At 42.0% G+C, this 26,081-nt stretch overlaps 1 protein-coding gene across 11 annotated transcripts in view; it reads right to left on the bottom strand.

Moving 5' to 3' along the window:
* KDM4C (lysine demethylase 4C) overlaps positions 1–26,081 on the bottom strand; it is a 451,156-nt gene that overhangs the window by 348,490 nt on the left and 76,585 nt on the right. For all 11 annotated transcript variants that reach the window (XM_063649534.1, XM_063649532.1, XM_054502416.2 and 8 more), the window contains 2 exons: positions 13,225–13,400; positions 6,124–6,238 (listed from right to left, as the gene is read on the bottom strand). In XM_063649534.1, the coding sequence (XP_063505604.1) occupies positions 6,124–6,238; positions 13,225–13,400 (291 nt within the window). The remainder of the gene's footprint in view (positions 1–6,123; positions 6,239–13,224; positions 13,401–26,081) is intronic.

Raw genomic sequence — 26,081 nt, forward strand, 5'->3', positions numbered from 1 at the left:
ATGGATGAAGCTGTAAACCATCATTCTCAGCAAACTATCACAAGGACAGAAAACCAAACACTGCATGTTCTCACTCATAGGTGGGAATTGAACAATGAGATCACTTGGACACAGGGCAGGGAACATCACACACTGGGGCCTGTTGGGGGTTGGGGGGCTGGGGGAGGGATAGCATTAGGAGAAATATCTAATGTAAATGATGAGTTGATGGGTGCAGCAAACCAACATGGCACATGTATACCTATGTATTAAATCTGCACGTTGTGCACATGTATCCTAGAACTTAAAGTATAATTAAAAAAAAAAAGAGAGAGAGAGGCCAAGACACAAGCCAGGGGATTTCCAGGCCCTCTCCCTCTTCTGTCAAGGATGACTATTCTGATCTAGTCTTTTAAAAACACCTTCACCCCTAATTCCTATGCTATATCCCAGCTGGATCAAAACTACCACGGCACCTTCTCTGCTCCTTAAAAGATTTGCCTGGGGCTAAGAGACAAAATTCAGACTCTGAAACAAAGCAGGTGGGGCTGCTGTGGGGCCATGGGTCAGATCCACCACCCAGGCCCACAGCCTTGTCTCAGGCCCCTCTCCCATATCCCACAGCTGCTATTCGAGTTTTTTCTCATCCTCCTATGCTCCTGATCAGCAAACAACCTGCAATTTCAGCAAAAATACTGACACTATCAGGTGTGGTCTCACCCTTCAATTTACCTAGCTCTGGTCTCACCTTTCACTCTCTCTCCTTTCACTGGAACTTAGTCACCCTCTCCAAGAACTCCCACCCCCACCAAAAAAAGGCTACAATTTTCTTACCATTCTTTTAAGATTAAGGGAAATAGCTACCACTAGAAATTTAAGGAAAAAGTAAACTGCAATTTGATGACTCTATAATTCCTTTCAAAATAATGCCATGAACCACGAGAAACCAGTTCTTGGTACAATTTAAATACTGAACTAAAGAATTAAACAATGTAAAGATAAGACAGTCAACAGCAAAACAATCCACGGGCTTTTTAAATGCACATTCATTACAATGAATTCAAACATTCCTGACAGTAAGCTATTATTACACTCACTCTGCATCATGCCCTTTAATGCACTCTTTTCTTTTGTTATTCTTCGTCTACCTCAACGGGGGTAAATACAAGTTATTTTTAATTTGTTGAATTTAGGTGTCTTGAGTATGATTGGTTTTGTTTACCAGAAGCAGTTTACAACACTCCTCTCATGTCTTTCTTTATGCTGCAAAAGCATGAAAATGTCAGTCCAGCTCAGGAGCTGCTAAATGCTTCCACAGAGCCTGCAGAAATTCTATAAAATACTGCCTTGTAGGTCCTACCAAAATGGTAGATTCCCAGCTCTAAAACCTGTAAACGATGAGGATGTTTTAAAACTGCGTGTTTATAAACCAGTGGATTTTGTTCATTGGATTTTAATAATAAAAGTTACACAAATCTGAAGTCTAAAGTCAATGTTCCCTTGAAGCAATGCCAATGAGTAAATGGCTTTCAAACACAAGCAGTAAATTGATAAGCACTGCAAACCAAAGTCCATCAACCTCACCTTTACAGTCAATGCTTATGCTATTTCACTACCAAATACATACAGCTAATTCAGGACACTTTTGTATCAATTTTTTGAAAATGATCCCAAACATGCTGCTTCTAACTCTTAATTACATATACAAAAATAAGGGAACAAAAAGGTTATCTTAAAAGGTGGTTTAAAAAAAGAAAAAAAAACTTAAGATTGAGTTTTATTTTATTTTCAAGCACTCAGACGTGCAACTTTCAGTCCAGGATCTGGATGACCCATCAGCTCAACCTTCTTCTCAGAAGCCTGAACATTTGCCAGGATACAACACACAGGAAGAAACTATGGAGAAAGTACAAAATACACCCATCAGCTCAGGGGCAATATATAGTTGACAAAGACCTAGTTTTACATATTTCCACAACTATGAGACTGACTATGCATAACGACTTCTCTAATACTGGTGTGGGGGATAAGAGCGTGTCATGGCCCTTTTACTAGCCTCCCAACTTTGGAAAAGCACTTGACCCTCTCTGGGCCCCATGTTTTGTTAAGTGTAAAAGGCCAACAGTACTTAAACTGCCTCACCCATTCCAATGGAAATCGCACAGAAGCTGGTTTAACAAGGCAAGACGGTACATTCCTTAAGAAAGCCTACTGGTAAGAGCATAAAGATACGAGACCCACACAAATGTTTCCAATATGCCCACTCCCATCTGCCCACATCCCTCACCATCAATTTCCTACATGTTCTACTTGCTGCCACACCCTTCCCAGACAATTGCTCTAAGCACTAGAACCTGCTCTTGGCCTCTCTCTGAGCCCTCACCTTTATCACACATATGCATAACTTGCCCCTGCCTATGGGCAATATCTAATGACCTGCCCACAACAGCTAAACTTACATTTAGCTCATAAGAAATTTATTATTGCTAAAGAATAAATCAGCAAAGAATACACTTGAAACTGAAACAAACAAAAATCTACCATTTAATACAAGGTACAATTTGAAATTGGTAGTCTAGATGTGGCCTGTGCTAAAAGAAACTGAAATGATCCTTCTGGAAAGCAATACAGGAAATTCTTCAAAAGCCAAAAAACTGTAAAAACCTTCTCAACTCTTTGGCGGTAAACATGAACACGCATGCAAACACAGGCATGCATCTATACACACACTCACATAAAACAGAAAGACCAAAAGGAAATCATAAAAAGGTTATTCCTGGGCAGGGTGCGGTGGCTCACACCTGTAATCCCAGCACTTTGGAAGGCTGAGGTAGGCGGATCACAAGGTCAGGAGATCAAGACCAACCTGGCCAAGATGGTGAAACCCCGTCTCTACTAAAAATACAAAAATTAGCTGGGCATGGTGGCACGTGCCTGTAATCCCAGCTACTTGGGAGGCTGTGGCAGGAGAATAGCTTAAACCAAGGAGTCGGAGGTTGCAGTGAGCCAAGATAGCGCCACTGCACTCCAGCCTGGGCTACAGAGTGAGACTCTGTCTCCAAAAAAAAAAAAAAAGGTTATTCCTGTTTGATAACCTTATGAGCAATTTTTTATTCTCTTCTTCACATTTTTCTGTATTTTTCAATTTTCCTACATGTACATATACTACTTTAATAAACAATACATTCACAACATAGAGATTACTTACACTCGTAAAAATTCAGATGCAGAATGAGGAAAGGCTATTTTTTTAACTTTTATTTTTACTATTTCAAACATATACGTATTTAAAACACCAGTATGTCATCTAGCTTCAATTATAAATATTTTGCTGGGCTGGGCACAGTGGCTCACACCTGTAATCCCAACACTTTGGGAGGCTGAGGAGGGAGGATCGCTTGAGCCCAGGAGTTTGAGACCAGCGTGGGCAACATAGGAAGACCCTGTCTTTACAGAAAACATTTTAAAAATTAGCTAGGCATGGTGGCGCCTGCAGGTAGTCCCAGCTACACAGGAAGTGGAGGCAGGAAGACTGCTTGAACCCAGAAGGTCAACGCTGCAGTGAGCCATGATCATGCCATTGCATGCCAACCTGGGTGACAGACCAAGACTGTCTCAAAAAAAAAAAGTGTGTGTTGGGGGGGTGGAGGGGGGGCGGGGACCAATCTTCTTTCATCTGTATCCATTCAACTTTATTTTTTTAAGTAATTGAAAAGCAAATCCCAACCCTCATGTTATTTCAATCATATATCCTTCAATATGCATCTTTAATTGATAAGTTAAGAAAATTACATAGCCATCATTCCATCCAATATGACAATTCTACAATATCATACAATATCTTCAAAAATAAGAATGGTCTTTGAAATAACATTGTTCAATTAAAAATTCATATTTGAAACTGTGCTACTACCTCATACTCAGGATATATAAAGAAGTATAAACCAATAAGAATCACTAAAACCACAGAAAAGGGAACTTAAGCCAAAAAAAAAAAAAAAAAAGCATGACAAAAAAGAAAAGTGTATAAGAGACTTCACTAAAGGGGAAATCCAGGCACTTCACTAAAGGGGAAATCCAAACAGTCAGTGAACATAAGGGGAAAAAAATCATAATGCAACTTAAAATCAAAAGATACGACTACACACACACCAACAGAATGGCTAAAATTAAAGAAATGACAATGTTGAGTATTAGGGAGGATGTGGGGCAAAGGAAACTTGAAAACATTGCTATAGGAAGTGTAAGCTGGAAAAAACGTTTTCTTCTAAAGCTAACCATGTATATATAAGGTATCTAAGAAGGTATAAGGTATGAAGTATAAGAAGCCAGACATAAAAGAATGTACGCTGAATGATTCTAGTTATATAAAATTCAGAAACAGGCCACACTGAGCTGTACTGTTAAATAAAAGAAGAAAATGATTACCTTCAAGTCAGAATATCTAGTTACCTTTGGAAGAAAAGGGGAGCCTATAGTAGGTAACAGAGCAGGTAAGGGAATTCTACGGTGCTGGTCATGTTTTCCTCGGTGTCAGAAATGGTACACAGGTGTTCGCTTTACAATAATTCATAAAGCTCTAGGTTTATGTTCTATGCACTTTCTAGCTTGTTTTATATTTCAAAATAAAAAAGGCTTTAAAATAATATAATAATGGAATTAAGGCAAGGATTATTAATGAATGCCATAGATGTCAAATCCACTGAATGAAAGGCTGTTGGGGACAGATAGTCACCTAATATTTGAGTATACCCCATAGATCACTTAATAGTTACAAAGGGGAATCCTTGACTGAATCCTTAAAGGAGGGCGGGGGGACAGTTATAACATTACTGGGAAAATTTGAATATGGTCTATACACTAGATGATAATATATAAATGTTAAACTCTCTTGTAATTAAAAGACACATGCTTATATAATTCAGAGTGAACTATCGTGATGTCTGCATCATACATCAAAGAGAGAAAGAAAGACAGAAACAGAGATAAAGAGACACAAAGAAACATTAAGCAAATGTGGCAAAATATTAACTATAGATCAAGTATCCCTTATCCATAATGCTTGGGCCCAGAGGTCTTTCAGATGTCAGATTTTTCCCCACTTTGGAGTATTTGCATTATACTTACAGGTTGAGCATCCCTAATCTGAAAAATCCAAAATGCTCCAAAATCCCAAACTTTCTGAGTTTCAACATGATGCTCAAAGGTCATGCTCAAAGGAAATGCTCACTGGAGCATTTTGGATTTTGGATTTCTGGATGAGGGATGCTTAACCTGTACTGGTGAACCTAAGTGAATGATATCCAGGTGTATATTGCACTAGTTCCACCTTTCAGTAGATAAGAAATTTTTAGAAAGAAAATAATGGGCCAGGCGTGGTGGTTCACACCTCTAATCCCAGCACTTTAGGAGGCCGAGGCAGTTAGACCTCTTGAGCTCAGGAGTTCAAGACCAGCCTGGGCGACATACTGAGACCCCGTATGTTTTGAAATAAAAATTTCAAGAAATAATAAAATAAATTAAAAAAGAAAATAATGAGAGAGGGCATAGAAGGTTTCAAAAGACAAAAAACTTTTAGAATTAGGGTTTTAAAATATCAGGAAAAGGCAAAAAGAATTAGAATATAACCAATGAATTACGCCCCCATTAAAATGGCTAGACTGTAATAACATGTACTTTTTTAAAAAAAGAAAAAAATTATTACAATTTGTCTGTGAAAAAAAAAGACAATATAAGCCTGTTCAAACATAACTTTTTTTAATGATTGAGGGAAAGTACTGGAAAAATATATCTAAAATACTACTTCTGCTTTAAGGTGTCAGTATGATGGATCATATTTCCTGTTTTCCAAACATTTTTATAATCTATTTTTGCTTTAAAAAGTTTTAATGTAATGAAAAGATCAGCCAGATAACCACATACCATGTTACTACTGAACAATTTCAGATATTTGTACAATTATCTAGCCTCAGTTTGAAAAATATCAGCAGCAGAAATCCTACTGATGAATACTTCCTGTTGTCCTTTGAGGAATTATGGATCACCCAAAAGCACAACAAAAGAACACTTCTAAACTGCTTAAATGGTAACAAAACTGTCACATCCAGTGATTCTTTACAAAACTCACTGTAAATATGAATGTACCTCATCATATATGCTCCCATTAATATCTGCACCATAGATGGGTGCCACAAAAGTTAAGTTCTTCCAGTACTTGCGCTCCAAATCTTCATAATCCAAGTATCTTGGAGTACAATATCTGTAAAAGGTAGATGACAAAAATGTACAAACCAGTAAGTCAGTTTTAGGGTTTTTCCCACCAAATTGATTTAAATCACTTTCTAAAACAAAATCCTACCAAAACGAAAATACTGCATGTTGTCAAATCTAACAAGTAAACATACAAACTGATTTACGTAGCTATGTGAATATTCTTAAGATTGCTAAATAACTCAGTATCACTTTACATTTTATTAGAAAACTACTTTCATGAAAACAATAGAAGCAGAAAAGCAGTCTAAAAGTCATTATTTTAGCTTTCAAAGTATTTTTAAAATCTTTAATCAACTATACTATGCTAAGAAATTTTTTGTATTTATATAAAAATGACATAACACTTAGAGAAACACTGACAAACAATAATCTCGCTAATAATCCAAGAAAGTAAAGTTAAAGTAAGATATTTTGCAGTTATTAGATTGGTAAATGCTGAATATATTAATGGCAAGAAAATAATGACACCTCTTAGACAACTAGAGTGGGAATATAAGCTGGCAAAACCATTCCAGCATATAATTTTTCTACACATATAAAAAGCTTTTTAAAAATTGATATATTTGACCCAAAATCTAAATGTAGAAATTCACCCTAACAGAGAGATGTGTACAATGACAGTTGACCCAGGATGTTTGCTGCAGCATTAATTGAAAACACAAGCTTATATCCATCAACTAGTAATCAGCTAAAAAAAATACAGAATATAAAACAAGATAGATCTTTCAAGATACTGACATCAAATTCTATCCACAGTGAATAAATCAGGTTACATAATAGTGTGTATACTATATCCTATTTACATGTTTAAAAACCTGTAATTGTACATTAAGTCATTAGAAAGAAATGTACACCAAATTATTAATATTAATGGTTATCTCTCACATAGAAATTACAGAAAAGCACTTACTTCTCTGTATTATTAGGAATTTGAACAATAATCTTACCACACAAAAGGAATATCAATGTTTCTTCAGGAAGAAAATAAGCAAAGAAAGAAACAGATGAGAATATAATGAAACCAAATTAAAAAGGTATTTAGCAGTAGTAGAATCCCTAATAAAGCATACTGGACATTTTAGATTGACTACAGAATAACCGACATCTACACTCACTATACTGGGGACCCCAAACTAGTTATCTGTGTAACAAGAATACCAAATAATGTAACAGCTGTATTCAAAATACCAAACAACTTAATTTAACAACTGTATTTAAAATATAGAACAATTTGAATTTACCCAGAACACTAGAATCTAAAGCACAGTCAAAAATAAAAAGGATGGGCATGGGATGGGTGTGGTGGCTAACACCTGTAATCCCAGCACTTCGGGAGCCCAAGGCAGGAAGATCATTTGAGCTCAGGAGTTCAAGGTCTGCCTAGGTAGTGAGACCCTCTCTCTATTTTCCAAAGAATTAAAAATTATTTTTTTTTAATGTTTTTGTTTTGTTTTCTTTTGAGACAGAGTCTCACTCTTTTTGCCCAGGCTGGAGTGCAGTGGCACGATCTCGGCTCACTGAAACCTCCGCCTCCCAGGTTCAAGGGATTCTCCTGCCTCAGCCTCCCCAGTAGCTGGGATTACAAGCATGCACCACCATGCCTGGCTAATTTTGTATTTTTAGTAGAGATGGGGTTTCTCCATGTTGGTCAGGCTGGTCTCTAACTCCCGACCTCAGGTGATCCACCTGCATCGGCCTCCCAAGTCCTGGGATTTACAGGCGTGAGCCACCGCGCCCAGCCTTAAAAATGTTTTCAAAAAAAAGGATTAGCAAGAAAGCACCATTAATCTGTCATCATTCCACCACTTCTGCTAGTAGGTTCCAGTAGTATTGGGAATTCCAGGCACAAGCTAAGCAAGCTAACTAAACATCAGAGTCAGGTGACAGAGACAGGTGTACATCCCTATTCCCCGGAGAAGGGGTCCCCAATCCCCAGTATGGGTCTGTGGCCTGTTAGGAACAGGGATGCATAGGAGGTCAGTGGCAGGTGAGCATTACTACCTGAGTTCCACCTCCTGTCAGATCAGTGGCATTAGATTCTCACAGGAGTATGAACCCTGTTGTGAACTGTGCATGTGAGGGGTCTAGGTTGCACACTCCTTACGAGAACCTAATGCCTGATGATCTGAGGTAGGACAGTTTCATCCCGAAACCATCCTGCCACTCCCATCCATAGAAAAATTCTCTTCCACGAAACCAGTCCCTTGCAAAAAAAGTTGGGGACCACTGCCCCAAAACACAGAATGATCAGAAAGAAGAAGATAGCAGAGATGCTGTTTATTAGGACTTCTACAGAAACTTCCAAGATTTTTGGAAATTGAAGCCCTAATCTGCTTTACACCTATACCAAGACCAATCTATCACTATGCACTCAATCAGTGACAACTTTTTTTTTTTTTGAGAGTCTTGTTCTGTCACCCAGGCTGGAGTGCAGTGGCATGATCTCGGCTTAATGCAACCTCCGCCTCCTGGGTTCAAGCGATTCTCCTGCCTCAGCCTCCCGAGTAGCTGGAATTACAGGCATGTGCAGTATCAATTTTTTAAAACTCATAACTCTAAGAGAGAAAGATAGAGTTTGGTATTGTCCATTGAAGTTAAATTCTAAAATCCTTAAATATATTAAACAAATATTAATTCTAAACAAAATAAATGACTTGGCTAGTATCTGATCAGAGTCCTTCCTAATGGATTGTCCTTCCTAATGGACAATCACAGGTATTCCACAAATCCAGTGTAAATTTGCCCGATACTGATTCAATCCTATCTTCTTACCCAGAACCTCTCACTCACTGCAGTACAGTTCTTAAGAGGTGAGTTCCAGGGCCAGGCTACTCATGTTTAAACTCAGGGTTCCATTCATAAGCCACATAACCCTAGACACGGGGCTGAATTTCTCTGGAACTCAGTTATTCCTCTAAAAAACAGGAAGCCTGTTGTGAGGGCTCCATCAGATAATTATGGAAAGCACTTGGCTCTGTGCCTAGAGGAAAGTACACACCAGTAACATGATTCATATTACCTACCATTATAAATTTTTATATTAGAGTTATATCGGAAATCTCTAGGTTTTCTTTGGACATTTCATTATCAACCAAATGAGCATGTCATCTTCTCTACTGCTAAGACTGAGTACATTACAGACGGTGTACCAATGCCAGGTCATGTGCTAAAGAAAAACAGATGAATGGAAAGATCTCAGCACTTTGGGAGGCCGAGGTGGGCGGATCAGAGGTCAGGAGTTAGAGACCAGCCTGGCCAACATGTTGAAACCCCATCTCCATTAAAATACAAAAAACTTAGCCAGGCATGGTGGCACACACCTGTGGTCCCAGCTGCTCGGGAGGCTGAGGCAGGAGAATCACTTGAACCCAGCAGGCGGAGACTACAGTGAGCCGAGATCACGCCACTACACTCCATCCTGGGCAACAGAGCGAGACTCTGTCTCAGGAAAAAAAAAGACACACCAGCCAAAAACCTCTTGTCTCCAACAAAAATTAATCTCATAACATGACCATTCCACAACCAGGTAATCCTGGCACAGCTCTGTGTTGACAAGTAAGAGCATTGGTTCTTGAGGCTTAGAAATCCATTTCCTTGGCATTTGAAATAAATTTCTACGTGAAACTGGCAGAAGAAATACAAAAAATATGAATTTCAAAAGTTGTTTAACATTACAACAATTATAATGAAACTAGTCCAAATCAAAAGACAAATTAACTTTATTTATTTATTTATTTATTTTTTTTTTTTTTTTTTGGAGGCAGGGTCTTGCTCTGTCACCCAGGCTCGGGGGCAATGGTGCAATCACAACTCACTGAAGCCTCGGCCTCCCAGGCTCAAGTAATCCTCCTGCCTCAGCCTCCTGAGTAGCTGGGACTACAGACACATGCCACCATGCATGGCTAATTTTTTATTTTTTGTAGAGACAGGCTCTCACTTTGTTGACCAGGCTGGTCTTGAAACTCCTGGCTCAAGCAATTCTCCCACCTCAGCCTCCCAAAGTGTTGGGATTACAGGCGTGAACCACTGTACCCAGCGTAAATTAACTTCAAAAGAAATAAAATTAAAGCTAGAAATAATTTTTCAAATAATTTCCCATAATGGTTACATTTTACAACTAAAAAAAAACCAAATATTTTTTAAACCATCTCTAAACCCCAGAATGTCAAGAAACGTATATTCTGTTAATAAGTAAATCTTTACAATTTCCCTAAAAATTTATACCATTTTAAGTGGATTTTAGTTTTTATAACACTATTTATTCATTTGAAAAAGTACCTACCATATCCCAGATACTATACCAAGCACTGTGTACACAGTGATACACAAAACAATATCACCTGAATGGCTATCTTCAGAAAGAGTAAATCTACAACCAAGCCAGTAGAGTAATCATTCGACAGAGATATGTATAAAATGTGTACTCAGTAAAATTATCTTGAAGTAGAAAACCGATACCATGCTGAAATAATCAAATGGGCTAGAGAGGATGATCAAAGTTTCTTTATAACAAGAGAAGAAAGAACTTCAAGGCTCAAGTCTTACTAATATTTTGAATTGCCAAGTAATACTAACAATGATTGCCTCTTAGAGTTAAAGTTATATATTGCTATATTTGAAATTTTATTTATTTTTTTCAAGACAGGGTCTCGCTCTGTCACCCAGGCTGGAGTACAATGGTACAATCACGACTCATGTAGCATCGACCTCCCAGCCTCAAGCAATCCTCAGCCTCCTGCTAGCTGAGACTACAGGCACATACCACCTGCCTGGCTAATTTTTGTATTTGTCGTAGAGACTGGATTTTGCCATGTTATCCAGGCTGGTCTCGAACTCCTGGGTTCAAGCATTCCACCTACCTCGGCTTCCCAAAGTGCTGGGATTACAAGTATGAGCCACTACATCCAGCCTATTTTTGAAATTTTAAATAAGCACATATTACTTTTGTAACTGGTAGAAATGTTTCTGACCATCCTTCAAAATCCATCTCAATAGTGCCTACAAAATGAAAATACCCATTCCTTATGAACAACCACAGAAGCCTTGTATTCCTTTGAAACCTCATAGCACTTTGTACCTTTCCTACGGCAGTTACGATAATTATCAAGAGTATTAACAATAGTTTTTAGTAAGTATCCCTTGAAATATCAAAGGAGCCAAGCAGTTATTACTCAATGACCTAACCTATTCAATTAACACTTTAAGAGAGACACTGGAAATGGGTACTAAAACATAGTAACAGAAAACAGTCAATAGTTTATACTCGTAAACAGGTTTAATTGCCTCTGCAACCTTGTTTCAACAGCATTGCACTTATATAAGAATTCTGGAAGAGTTCGAAAGAAAATGCTTCCAATCTTTGTTGAAAGTTTCATGCTCTCGATTAATAAGATCTGAAAGAATAAAACTCTATTAATACCTACCCAAAAAATTCAAAAGAAATGATTCAAATTATATTAAACATAAAATTTTCAATTTCTTTGGAATAGCCAGAATGTTCCATAGTAGGAATTTAACATGCAGAAATAAGAGTCTTCAAGTAGCATCATGTGCTTACAATGTCAAATATAATTTTTTTAAAGGAAGATACCTAAATTCATCCAAAGTCTTAATCTCATTCACACCCATCCAGGGAATTCGGAAACTATGATTTTTGGTTGGTCTTTCAGGTTTTATTTTATTTTGTTTTTGTAAGATTTATGCTTTCATCTGGGGCCTTAATTATCATATCAGAATTTTTTAAAAGAAGTTTAATAATAATAATTGTGACAATATTTAAATATACCCACAAATTCATTGACACTCCTCCCTTCAAGAAGTAGAGCTTCATTCTCCCCTTGAGTGTAGGCTACACTTAACAACTGGCTTGTAACAAACAGAATATGGCAGATGTGACAGTGTGTCACTTCTGAAATAGGGCAAGGAAAGACATGTGGTTTCCTTCTTGCTATCTCTCTCAGATCACTTGCTCTGGGAGAAGCCAGCTGCCACGATATGAAGAGCAGTACATATGACAAGGAACTGAGGACCCCATCAAAAGCCATGAAAGGGGAGCACTCTTGTAAGAGAATCTTCCAGCCACAATTAAATGCTCAGATGACTGTAGCCCAGCCAACATGCTAACTGCAACCTCATGAGACCGTGAGGCAGAATCTGAAGGTCAGATTTCTGACCTTCAGAAATTATGGGTTGGTTTAAGCAGCTAAGATTTGGGATAATTTTTTTTTTTTTTTTTTTTTTTTTTTGAGACGGAGTTTCACTCTTGTTGCCCAGGCTGGAGTGCAAGGGTGTGATCTCGGCTCACCGCGACCTCTGCCTCCTGAGTTCAAGCAATTCTCCTGCCTCAGCCTCCTGAGTAGCTGGGATTACAGGCACATGCCACCACGCATGGTTAATTTTGTAGTTTTAGTGGAGACCAGGTTTCTCCATGTTGATCGGACTGGTCTTGAACTCCTGACCTCAGGTGATCCGCCCACCTCGGCCTCCCAAAGTACTGGGATTACAGGCATGAGCCACCATGCCTGGCCAATTTGGGATAATTTGTTACACAGCAATAAATAACTAATGCAATGGTGGCCTTTCAAATCATTCAAGGTTTGCTTTTAAAAGTACTAATCTTCTAATACATATAAATCATTTAAGGCTTAAACATTATCAAACACACACCAAAAAAACTGCCCAACAAACATGAATCATGTGTAGAATCAAAAACTCATGGCAACTATAGGATAAGAAGTTCCACTTATAACTACTAGGAATGAGATAATAAAATAAAGAGCAATTTCTTTAACTCTAAGTCAAATGTTCAGGCAACTACCTAAAGAACAGAAAACAGAAACAGTTCAATGAAGGGTGAAAAATTGCATGGGAGACTCCTGCTTTTCATTTATAAGCTCCTCTGTCTACTTTGTTTCTTAACATATTTACATAAATCTTTGAAGGAAACAGAAATAGCAAACTGATTCTACTCACTTGCCACTGTTGGCCAGCTGCCTGAACTCCTTCACAGTCATCGCTTTTTTCTGGATGTTGTACTGAGTGAACAGTCCTGACTGCCCTGTGACCATCTGCTGAATTGGTGCTGGAATGAGCAAATTATCAATGTCATCATAGCACTGTCTTGGCTTCCACTCCTTAGGAGGAATCACCTAAAAATAAAATAATGAAATAAAATATCATCTTGAAAATACTCCAAGTAATTTAGCTTTTAAGTATTCTGATAAAATACAACTGAAGAATTTCTCAGTATCTCTATGACAAGTGTGTAAAAAAAAAGATGAACATTTGCAATAAAGCAATATGATGTTATTCAATAGCAAAATTTATTGAGTACTCACTATCCCAAACACTGTACTTGTATTAAACTCATTTTGAGTAGGTACTATTAACATCTTGATTTTAAAGATAAAATTGAAAGACACACAGAAGTAAAATAATTTGAAGTTAAAATGGCTAAAGACTACTTGAGCTGAAATTCTAATTTAAACAGTTTGAATTCACACTGAGTGGTTATGTTAACCTGCCTCTCAATAGATGAAATTGGCAGGGCACAGTGGCTCACGCCTGTAATTCCAGCACTTTGGGAAGCCCAGGCAGGCGGATCACCACGTCAGGAGTTCAACACTAACCTGGCTAACATGGTGAAACCCCGCCTCTACTAAAAATACAAAAATTAGCCAGGCATGGTGGCACGCGCCTGTAGTCCCAGCTACCCGGGAGGCTGAGGCAGGAGAATCGCTTGAACCCAGGAGGCAGGGGTTGCAGCGAGCCGAGATCACGCCACTGCACTCCAGCCTGGGTGACAGAGTGAGACTCTGTCTCAGGAAAAACAAAAAAAGATGAGATTATGTTTACATAAATAATTTCCTCCCCAAAGAAGTTCATCTTTATTGAATATGATCTAAGTTCCTATGTGCTGTTTATATTATTATGAGAAAAATAAGTAAATACATGGTCAACATTATATTCTTTTTTTTTTTTGAGACTGAGTCTCACTCTGTCACTCGGGCTGGGGTGCAGTGGTGCGATCTCAGTTCACTGCAACCTCCGCCTTCCTGGGTTCAAGCGATTTCCCCGCCTCAGGCTCCCGAACAGCCAGGATTACAGGCGCCTGCCACCACGCCCAGCTAATTTTTGTATTTTTAGTAGAGACAGCGTTTCACCATCTTAGCCAGGATGGTCTTTAACTCCTGACCTCATGATCTACCCATCTCGGCCTCCCAAACTGTTGGGATTACAGGCGTGAGCCACCACGCCCGGCCAACATTATATTCTTTATAGACTTCTCACACAATATGGCAATAGCACAGCGGTATGCTAGTAGATCTTTAATAACTAGCTTTCCAGAAAGGTGGAGGAAACCTTGATTTGTAGCTTTTACCTGTTTCCACCATGGCCAATCTGAACCTACCAACGTGACATCACTACATAAGCAGCTGGGAAGAGATGTGCACTATCAACTCTCAAATGCCAGTATAAGATGCCTCAGCACACCAGTGTTTGCCTGTAGTATTTAAGTACTTAATTACTAAGAGTGAAAAGATGCAGAAAACATTAAGACCAAAAATACATATTGATAGGATTTAAAATTAGAAGGTAACAGCCAGCCGTGGTGGCTCACACCTGTAACCTCAGCACTTTGGGAGGCCGAGATGGGTAAATCACTTGAGGCCAGGAGTTCTAGACCAGCCTAGCCAGTATGGTAAAACCTGATCTCCACTAAAAATACAAAAATTATCCAGGCGTGGTGGCAGGCACCTCTAATCCCAGGTACTCAGGAGGCTGAGGCAGGAGAATCACTTTGAACCCAGGAGGTGGAGGCTGCAGTGAGCCAAGATCACAGCACTGCACTCCAGCCTGGGCGACAGTCCGTCTCATAAATAAATTAATTTAATTTAATTTAATTAAAATAGAACATACAACGTCATGAAGTAATTCATGATCTATTGCTGGAACCTTTTTTCTTTTTTCTTTTTGTTACAGATGGGGTTTCGCCATGCTGTTCAGGCTGGTCTCAAATTCCTGAGCTCAACTGATCTGCCTTGGCCTCCCAAAGTGCTGAAATTACAGGCATCAGCCACTGCACCTGGCCACTTTACCACCTTTAGAAGTTGTTTTAATTTTTTTAAAACAAACTTTTTTTTTTTTTTTTTGAGAGAGGGTTTTCCTCTTGTTGCCCAGGCTGGACTCCAATGGCCCAATCTCGACTCACCGCAACCTCCACATCCGGGGGTCAAGCGATTCTCCTGCCTCAGCCTCTTAAGTAGCTGGGACTACAGGTGCGCATCACCATGCCCGGCTAATTTTTGTATTTTTAATAGGACGAGGTTTCACCATGTTGGCCAGGATGGTCTCGATCTCTTGACAGCGTGATCCGACCACCTCTGCCTCCCAAAGTGTTGGGATTACAAGCATGAGCCACCGTGCCTGGCCTAAAACAATCTTTTTAAGGTTTTTTATTGAAAAACATAGCACACATGTAGAAAATGCATAATCACAAGCACACAGCTCTGTGAATTATTACAAAGCAAACACCAAATGACCTACTGCCTAGGTGTAAGAGGCAAGATATTGCTGGCACGACACAGGCCCTCCAAGCGCCCTTTTCCAGCTACATCTTCCCTATTGCCCAAGAGGTAACCACAATTACGGTGTTTATGGCAATCACTTCATTGCTGGGCTTTAGTTTTATGCTTCTATATGCATACCTATACACCAGTTTTGCAAATGTATAAAAATGTAACCCTACAGTATATACTACTTGAGGTTTATCTTTTATACTTCACTCATATTTTGTGAGATTTAAATATAACGGCCTAGGCCAGACACGGTGGCTCACTCCTATAATCCCAGCACTTTGGGAGGCCAACGTGGACAGATCACCTGAGGTCAGAAGTTTAAGACCAGCCTGGCCAACATGGTGAAACCCCATCTCTACTAAAAATACAAAAATTAGCCAGGCGTGGTGGTCAATGCCTGTAATCCCAGCTCCTCCAGAGGCTGAGGCAGGTGAATCATTGCAGTGAGCTGAGATCACACCACTGTACTACAGCCTGAGTGACAGAGTGAGACTCTGTCTCAAACTAAATAAATAAATAAATAAACAAATGTAACAGCCTACGTAGCTGAAGTTCTTTGATTTTCATTCCTACTCAGTATTTTGTCTTATAAATATTTATGTATTTATAAACTGACAACCATTGCTGGTCATGTGGCTTTTTCTAATTATTGGCTATTGCAAATAATGCTATTAATATTCTTGCACAGATATTCTAGTGCATATATGCACATGGGTCTCTAAAACATCCATGCATACACAGACACTTTTTTTTTTTTTTCCTATAAAATCTCAGTATCATTTCTTTTTTTTTTTTTTAATTAAGTATTTATTGATCATTCTTGGGTGTTTCTCGGAGAGGGGGATATGGCAGGGTCATAGGATAATAGTGGAGAGAAGGTCAGGAGATAAACACATGAACAAAGGTCTCTGGTTTTCCTAGGCAGAGGTCCCTGCGGCCTTCTGCAGTGTTTGTGTCCCTGGGTACTTGAGATTAGGGAGTGGTGATGACTCTTAAAGAGCATGCTGCCTTCAAGCATCTGTTTAACAAAGCACATCTTGCACCGCCCTTAACCCATTTAACCCTGAGTTGACACAGCACATGTTTCAAAGAGCACGGGGCTGGGGGAAAGGCCATAGATCAACAGCATCCCAAGGCAGAAGAATTTCTCCTAGTCAGAACAAAATGGAGTCTCCTATGCCCACCTCTTTCTACACAGACACAGCAACAATCTGATCTCTCCTTCCTTTCCCCACACTTCCCCTCTTCTTTTCAACAAAACCGCCATCGTCCTCATGGCCCGCTCCCGATGGTCGCTGTCTCTTCGGAGCTGTTGGGTACTCCTCCCAGACAGGGCGGCCGGGCAGAGGCACTCCTCACCTCCCAGACAGGGCGGCCGGGCAGAGGCGCTCCTCACATCCCAGACGGGGCGACCGGGCAGAGGCGCTCCTCACATCCCAGACGATGGGCGGCCGGGTAGAGGCGCTCCTCACATCCCAGACGATGGGCGGCCGGGCAGAGGCGCTCCTCACCTCCCAGACGGGGCAGCCGGGCAGAGGCGCTCCTCACTTCCCAGACAGGGCGGCCAGGCAGAGGCGCTCCTCACCTCCCAGACGGGGCGGCCGGGCAGAGGCGCTCCTCTCTTCCTCTCAAACGGGGTGGCAGCCAGGCAGAGGCGCTCCTCACCTCCCAGACGGGGCGGCCGGGCAGAGGTGCTCCTCACATCCCAGATGCCGCGGCCGGGCAGAGGCGCTCCTCACCTCCCAGACGGGGCGGCCGGGCAGAGGCGCTCCTCACCTCCGAGACGGGGCGGCCGGGCAGAGGCGCCCCTCACTTCCTCCCAGAGGGGGTGGCAGCCGGGCAGAGGCGCTCCTCACCTCCCAGACGGGGCGGCCGGGCAGAGGCACTCCTCACTTCCTCCCTGACGGGGTAGCCGGGCAGAGGCGCTCCTCACTTCCTCCCAGACGGGGTGGCGGCCGGGCAGAGGCGCTCCTCACTTCCTCCCAGACGGGGCGGCCGGGCAGAGGCGCTCCTCACCTCCCAGACGGGGCGGTGGGGCAGAGGCGCTCCTCACTTCCCAGACGATGGGCGGCCGGGCAGAGGTGCTCCTCACCTCCCAGATGGGGCGGCCAGGCAGAGGTGCTCCTCACTTCCCAGACGGGGTGGCGGCGGGGCAGAGGCGCTCCTCACCTCCCAGAGGGCGCGGCCGGGAAGAGGCGCTCCTCACTTCCCAGATGGGGGGGCCAGGCAGAGGCGCTCCTCACTTCCTCCCAGACGGGGCGGCCGGGCAGAGGCGCTCCTCACTTCCTCCCAGACGGGGCGGCCGGGCAGAGGCGCTCCTCACTTCCTCCCAGACGGGGCGGCCGGGCAGAGGCACTCCTCACTTCCTCCCAGACGGGGTGGCGGCCGGGCAGAGGCGCTCCTCACCTCCCAGACGGGGCGGCCGGGCAGAGGCGCTTCTCACTTCTCAGACGGGGCGGCCGGGCAGAGGCGCTCCTCACTTCCTCCCAGACGGGGTGGCGGCCAGGCAGAGGCACTCCTCACTTCCCAGACAGGGCGGCCGGGCAGAGGAGCTCCTCACATCCCAGACGATGGGCGGCCAGGCAGAGACGCTCCTCACTTCCTAGACGGGGTGGCGGCGGGGCAGAGGCTGTAATCTTAGCACTTTAGGAGGCCAAGGCAGGCGGTTAGGAGGTGGAGGTTGTAGCGAGCGGAGATCACGCCACTGCACTCCAGACTGAGCAACATTGAGCACTGAGTGAGCGAGACTCCGTCTGCAATACCAGCACCTCGGGAGGCCGAGGCGGGCAGATCACTCGAGGCCAGGAGCTGGAGACCAGCCCGGTCAACACGGCGAAACCCCATCTCCACCAAAAATACAAAAACCAGTCAGGCGTGGCGGCGCGCGCCTGCAATCCTAGGCACTCCGCAGGCCGAGGCAGGAGAATCGCAGGAGAATCACAGGAGCCCGAGGCAGGGAGGTTGCAGCGAGCCGAGATCATGGCAGTACAGTCCAGCTTCGGCAACAGAGGGAGACCGAAAAAAGGAGAGGGAGACCGAAGAAAGGGGAGAGGAAAAAAGAAGGAGAGGGAGACCGAAGAAAGGGGAGAGGGCACAGACACTTCTAAGAATCAAATTACTGACACGTAGGATACGTGTAGTAAAAATTTCATAGATATTGCCAACTGTTGCCAAAGTGGTTGTACCAATTTGCACTCCCAACTGCAACATACGAGAGTTCCCATTCCTCCACATCTTCATCATCACCTAATACTGTCCATTATTTAACTTTTAGTCTTTAAGTGAACAATGGTACTCAAGTGTGAATTTTATTTGTATTTTCTGAATAAATGAAGAAAGAAACCTTTTCATCCATATGTTTACTGACCTTACTGATACTTTTTTTTTTTTTTTTTGAGACAAAGTTTCTCTTTTGTTCCCTAGGCTGGAGTGCAATGGTGCCATGTCAGCTCACTGGAACCTCCACCTCCTGGGTTCAAGCAATTCTCCTATCTCAGCCTCCCTAGTGGCTGGGATTACAGGTGCCTGCCACCACGGCCAATTTTTTGTATTTTTGTAGAGACAGGGTTTCACTATGTTGGCCAGGCTGGTCTCGAACTCCTGATCTCAGGTGATCCACCCGCCTCAGCCTCCCAAAGTGCTGGGATTACAGGCATGAGCCACCGCGCCCAGCTCACTGATACTCTCTTTTATAAAGTACTTATTCAAGTCTCTTTATCATTTTACTATTGCATTGTTGGGTTTTTTCTTATTAATGTATAGAAGTCTTTATATATTCTTTTATATATCCAAGGAGAATACTCTTCGATGTGTATGTGTATATGTAGGCATATACAGAGAGAGAGAGAGAGAGAGAGAGAGAGAGAGAGACAGAGAGAGCATGTGTGCACAAGAGCATGTAAATATATTCTCTTATCCTGTAACTTGCCCTCCAATCTTTTTTTTTTTAAGAGACGAGGTCAGGCTGGGCACAGTGGCTCACGCCTGTAATTCCAGCACTTTGGGAGGCCAAGGCGGGTGGATCACGAGGTCAGTAGATCCAGACCATCCTGGCTAACACAGTGAAACCCCGTCTCTACTAAAAAAAATACAAAAAATTAGCCAGGCGTGGTGGCAGGTGCCTGTAGTCCCAGCTACTCTGGAGGCTGAGGCAGGAGGCAGAGCTTGCAGTGAGCCAAGATCACATCACTGCACTCCAGCCTGGGGACAGAGTGAGACTCCATCTCAAAAAAAAAAAAAAAAATTTCCCTACTGGAGGACATAAAAATGGTCTACTTTATATTCTAAGAGTGTTAAAGTCTTGTCTTTCACATTTAGGTCTACATGTACCTATAACTGTGAAACTCAAGTCAAGCGTCATCAGATAAAGAAACTTGGGGTCAGGAGATGAGTAACTTGGCCAATGCTATACAGCTTATAAGTGAGAGCTGTTAGCTCAAAAAAAATAAAACCACCTCACAGTGAGCTGTCAATTTTACCTTAATTTTCATCAGCAATATAAGGATACGACGTATTTTATATCCTCCAAGGTATGTTTGTTTAAAATGAGAATACTGCCCAGGAACGGTGGCTCACGCCTGTAATCCCAACACTTCAGGAGGCTGAGGCCGGAGGATGACTTGAGCTCAGGAGTTCGAGACAAGCCTAGGCAACACGGCGAAAGCTCATCTCTACAAAAAAATACAAAAATTAGCCAGGTGTGGTGGCACACGCCTATAGTCCTAGCTACTCGGGAGGCTGAGGTGGGGCGACTGCTTGAGCCTGGGAGGTCAAGGCTGCAGCGAGCCAAGATCACACCACTGCACTCCAGCCTGGGTGACAGAGCAAGACCCTGTCTCAAAAAAACTAAATAAAAATAAATTTAAAAATAAAATAAAATAGATACATATATATTCATAGTATGTTACTGAAATCACACCCTCATTATTTTATTTAACTTTTTTTTTTTTTTTTTTTTTGAGGCAGGGACTCTGTTGCCCAGGCTTGAGTATAGTGGCATGTTCGCAGCTCACAGCAGACTGGACCTCTCAGGCTCAAGAAATCCTCCCACCTCAGCCTCCCAAGTAGCTAGGACTACAGGCACATGCCCCTACGCTCAGTTAATTTTTTGTTTGTTTGCTTTTTAAGATGGAGTCTCACTCTGTTGCCCAGGCTAGAGTGCAGTGGAGCAATCTCGGCTCACTGCAACCTCAGCCTCTCAGGTTCAAGTGATTCTCGTGTCCCAGCCTCCCAAGGAGCTGGGATTACAAGTGTGCACCACCACACCTGACTAATTTTTGTATTTTTAGTAGAGAGAGCATTTCACCATTTGGCCAGGCTGGTCTCAAACTCCTGGCCTCAAGTGATCCAACCACCTCGGCCTTCCAAACAAAGTGCTGGGATTACAGGCGTGAGTCACTGTGCCTGGCCTTTTTTATTTATTTTATTTTTTTTTAAAAGATGTGGTCTCACTATGTTGCCAGGGCTGGTCTCAAACTCATGGGCTCAAGCAATCCTCCCACCTTGGCCTCCCAAAGTGCTGGGATTACAGGCGTAAGCCACCATGCCCAGCCACACTCAATATTTGAAAAGAATATGAACAATCAGACTATATGAATATGAATAACCTTACTACATTGTCTTGATGACATATTGAAAGGGGAGGGGCACTGTACTTAAGAATGTTATAAAAACTAACTTTTTTCCTCAGAAATAAGCCAGAATAATAAAAAAATGGAACATAGATTTATTCAGGCTCTTCATTAGCAATAAAGATATCCACAATCAAAATTAATATTATGTGTAGAATTAAATGTTTTTCTGTTTTGTAAAAAAAAAAAAAAAGAAAGAAAAAAGGAAGTTGCTTGCCTATAAAATATTTTGCAGCAATTTTCTAAAGACAGAGAAGCAAGGCACACAATAAACTTACAAAAATCCAAATATTACGTTGTGCTTTTTGTGTACAAGTTCATTTAAAGAGTTCGAATGGAATATATTTTCAGAAGTTCAGCTCTGTAACAAAAGTCTCATTTTAACTATAATTTGAAATCCTAAGACATCACATTTTCTTGCATAGGGAAACACAACATACTGAGGTCTTTAGAAGATTCCAAAGTTAAATCTTTCTGTTTAGTGAATCTAAACGAGGGAAAGCCATTCCTCCTGAAGTTCACCTTCCTGATTATATCAAAACAGAATATACCTTCTTTTATCAACATCCCCGCAAACCCAGCCTGGCCCCTATTCCCTGTGGGAAACTTTCTGCTAAAATGTGCATTTGCACTACTTGCCTTGAAATAAATTGCAATGTCTACCATCCACCTAGTGGGCAAGGAGGAGGAAGAGAAGAGTGGTGCTTCTTACAATCTTTCTTCACCTTGTGAGCAAAGATAGCTATTTGCACTCTCTAGGCTGTTCATAAAACTACATGATGTGCATAAGCTACAGTCCAGGACAATCTATGTTCAGATTTCTGTTGGGGACCAATTTCACCCACTTCATATATAAAAAAAGTTCATCATAATCTCCTTCCACAAAAACAGTACAAGTCTTACATGTGAAGAGACTGCCACTCTTTTCACTTTCCCAACCTGACCATCAACTTTGTAGACAAAGTGTCAAGCCTTCCACTCAAAAAATAAATGTTAAATTTAAAGCATGAATCTAAAAAATGTGAAAGAGAAAAACCAAGACAGACTGTCATCTGAAGCTAAAGTCATTACTGTTGGACCTACTTGACCAATTTCTTCAAATCATAAATTAAGACCAATTCATTAAATCTTGTCAATAGTGGATTAACCGGCCGGGCACAGTGGCTCATGCCTGTAATCCCAGCACTCTGGGAGGCCAAGGTGGGAGGATCACTTGAGCTCAGGAGTTCAAGACCAGTCTGGGTAACACAGCAGACCCCATCTCTACAAAAAATAAAAAATAAAAAAAATTACCCGGGCGTGGGTAGTCCCAGCTACTTGGGAGGCTGAGTCCCAGCTACTTGGGAGGCTGAGTCCCAGCTACTTGGGAGGCTACTTGCTTGAGCCTGGGAGGTGAAGGCTGCAGTGAGCCACAATCATACCACCCAGCCTAACAGGCAAGACCCTGTCTCAAAAAAAAAAATAGTGCATTAACAAAGAACATCATGGGTGGCTCGGTTCCCCAGGACTAGCCCCCAAAGCAAACCAGCTTCATTAATGCAGTCTTGATTTTTATAATATGATTTGATTCAGTACAGTTTTATACATATGCTACTACTGCAACTTCCAGAACAAGAGGGAAAATAAGTAAAACTGAGCTTATGTGACTTGACGTCAAAGATGGCAAAAATGATTTGAAACAGTTCGTTGTATTCCTAATAATGAGTAACAGGAAATTATCACAAGATTGAGTAAATTAATGTCTCCAACTTTGTCAATGAGTCTCAATTTTAAAAATAAGGCATGGTCTGGACTCAGGTGTGTTTTGTAGTCATAGTTCTCATTAACTTTATTCAGTTACATAATGCAGACAGCGACGCAGGTGTGCTCTGTGTGCATGCAGCTCCCTTGTGAGGGTAGCTGCTGTTTCCTCTTCTAAAGTTACTGAACGTGCCACCCTACCTCACAGGACACTCTACTAATCTCAGTGGAACACCGTACATGTTTTCCAGAAACAAAAGTGGGAGAGAACAGGACAAAGGGCTGCACTCAGAGCCCAGAGCAGAGAAGAGAAGAGATGGTTATCCCCAACCTCTGCCCTCCGCCTCCCGGGTTCAAGCGATTCTCCTGGCTCAGCCTCCCGATTAGCTGGGACTACAGGCGCCCACCTCCAAGCCCAGCTAAAATTTGTATTTTTGGTAGAGACGGGGTTTCACCACGTTGGCCAGGCTGGTCTCGAACTCCTGACCTCAAGCGATCCACCCGCCTCGGCCTCCCAAAGTGCTGGGATTGCAGGCGTGAGCCCCACACCCGGCCCAAATGAGATTTTTTTTTTGATGAGCTAACCCAATAAAGAAGTTAAACTAAGGATAGCTCATCTGAGAAAGTCATTACAAAGCTTTAGTTTCTGTTTGTTTTCTCTTTATCTTGTTTCCTCTCTCTCTCACCCACCCCTAATTAATTTTCACTCAACTTAATATTCCCAAATTTTAAAACTTTTTTAGGAAGGGGCCAGGGCGGTGGCTGATGCTTATAATTCCAGCAATTTGGGAGGCCAAAACGGGCAGACCACTTGAGTCCTGGTGTTCGAGACCAGCCTAGGCAACATGGTGAAACCTTGGCTCTACAAAAAATACAAAAACTAGCCGGGCATGGTGCTGCAAACCTGTAATCCCAGCTAATTGCGGGGCTGAGGGAGGGGGATCGCTTGAACCTGGGAGGTCCAGACTGCAGTGAGCCAATATCATGCCACTGCACTCCAGCTTGGGTGACAAAATGAGACTCTGTCTCAAAAAAAAAGAAAAAAAAAAATTTTCTAAGAAGGGCATGAACTTTTTTAACAAGATACATGTCCGGGCACGGTGGCTCATGCCTATAATCCCAGCACTTTGGGAGGCCAAGGAAGGCGGATCATTTGAGGTCAGGAGTTCGAGACCAGCCTAGCCAACATGGTGAAACCCTGTCTCTACTAAAAACACAAAAATTATCCAGGCATGGTGGTACACGCCTGTAATCCCAGCTATTCAGGAGGCTGAGGCAGGAGAATAGCTGGAAACCAGGAGGCAGAGGTTGCAGTGAGCTGAGATCGTGCCTCTGCACTCCAGCCTGGGCAACAGAGCAAGACTCCATCTCAAAAAGAAACAACAAAAAAATACACAACCTAATTACAGGCCTCAGGGTACTGATACCAGAAACAGTAAAGTAGTGGGTTACAAGTAGCATCAGGTCCATTTGCAGGAGGAGTTGAACACCAATCCCAATAGTTCCGGAAGTTCTCTCCTCAACTATCTTCTGTTTTCCATGCTATCTGACCTCCATAGCTGGGGATTTCAAGAACCCTTTACATAAGTGCAACTGAGTGGTTCGGCCTGGCAGCAGGCTCTGTCAGGACTCAGGGACTTATGCAGTGATATTGACAAGTCTACAGAAACCCAGATTATAAATTTAACATTTAGAACAATAATAAATTGAAATAAGTGCAATGAAATATATTCTTCCATGGGAAATTTTTTAATTAAAATAGACTTACGTTATAGAAGGGACACACAAACCATCTCAAGTTGGACGATGAATTATATCATACAGTGGATCTCTCTTTCAAAGATCTTACTTTGGACCTATGCATCCAAATGTGCAATGAGTCCTCAGCACCTCAATGACCACCCCTATGACTTGGGGCATGTCACTTACACCCACAATGCTTAAGTCTCTACCAATTTTTTTTTAAGAATATTATCTGGCACCCGTAAGAATAAGATAAAATGATATTTTCAAACATATCCAGACCAAAGACAACTTCCATCTTCACTGGTCTGGGTCACCATTGGCTCCTCACTAGATAAATATAACTATCCCAGACAAGGTGCTTTATTTGTGCTCTGCCCCCACAACACCAATTCATTCTTCATGTAGGAGCCAGTGTGATCTTTTCAAAATAATATCCCAAAAACAGCAAAAGAAAGAAACAAACAGCCACCATATCTTCCTCTCCCACTTTAAGCCTGTCAGTGCTTCCCTCTACACTTAAAATCCCAAATGCCTTACCATAGCCAGACAAGTCCACTGACCACCTTCCTATTCCTCCCAGCCACAAAGTACAGGTCAGCCTCCAGGCCGCTGGACTTGCTATTCTTTCTGTCCCTACATCTTGAAAAGACTGGTTTATTTTTATCCTTTGGATCTGTGCTTAAATGTCCTTATTTCATCATTCTAAGATGCTACCACTAGAATGTAAGCTCCATGGGGGCAGGAACATTGTATGTTCTGCTCCCCCACATCCCTACCTCTAGCACCTGGCATAGTGTCTGGCACATAGCAGGCACTCTCCACATTTGTTGAACAAATAACCAGAAAGAAAAGAGAACAGGCAAATGTAGAGAGAGAATACATCAGTTTGTGGTTGCCTATGGGCTAGGGGTGATAGCAGGGAATGGGGAATGACTGCTTAATGCATATGAAGTTTCTTTGGGGGATGATGAAAATGTTACAGAATTCAATAGAGGTAATGATTGCACAATTCTGTGAATATACTCAAAACCACTGAATTGCACACTTTAAATGGATGCATTATACGGTATTATTATATGATAAAATATATCAATAAGTGTTATATAAAAAAAAAAAAGAGGCCAGGCGCAGTGGC

Source organism: Pongo pygmaeus, chromosome 13, assembly GCF_028885625.2.
Source record: "Pongo pygmaeus isolate AG05252 chromosome 13, NHGRI_mPonPyg2-v2.0_pri, whole genome shotgun sequence".
Lineage (NCBI taxonomy): Eukaryota > Metazoa > Chordata > Mammalia > Primates > Hominidae > Pongo > Pongo pygmaeus.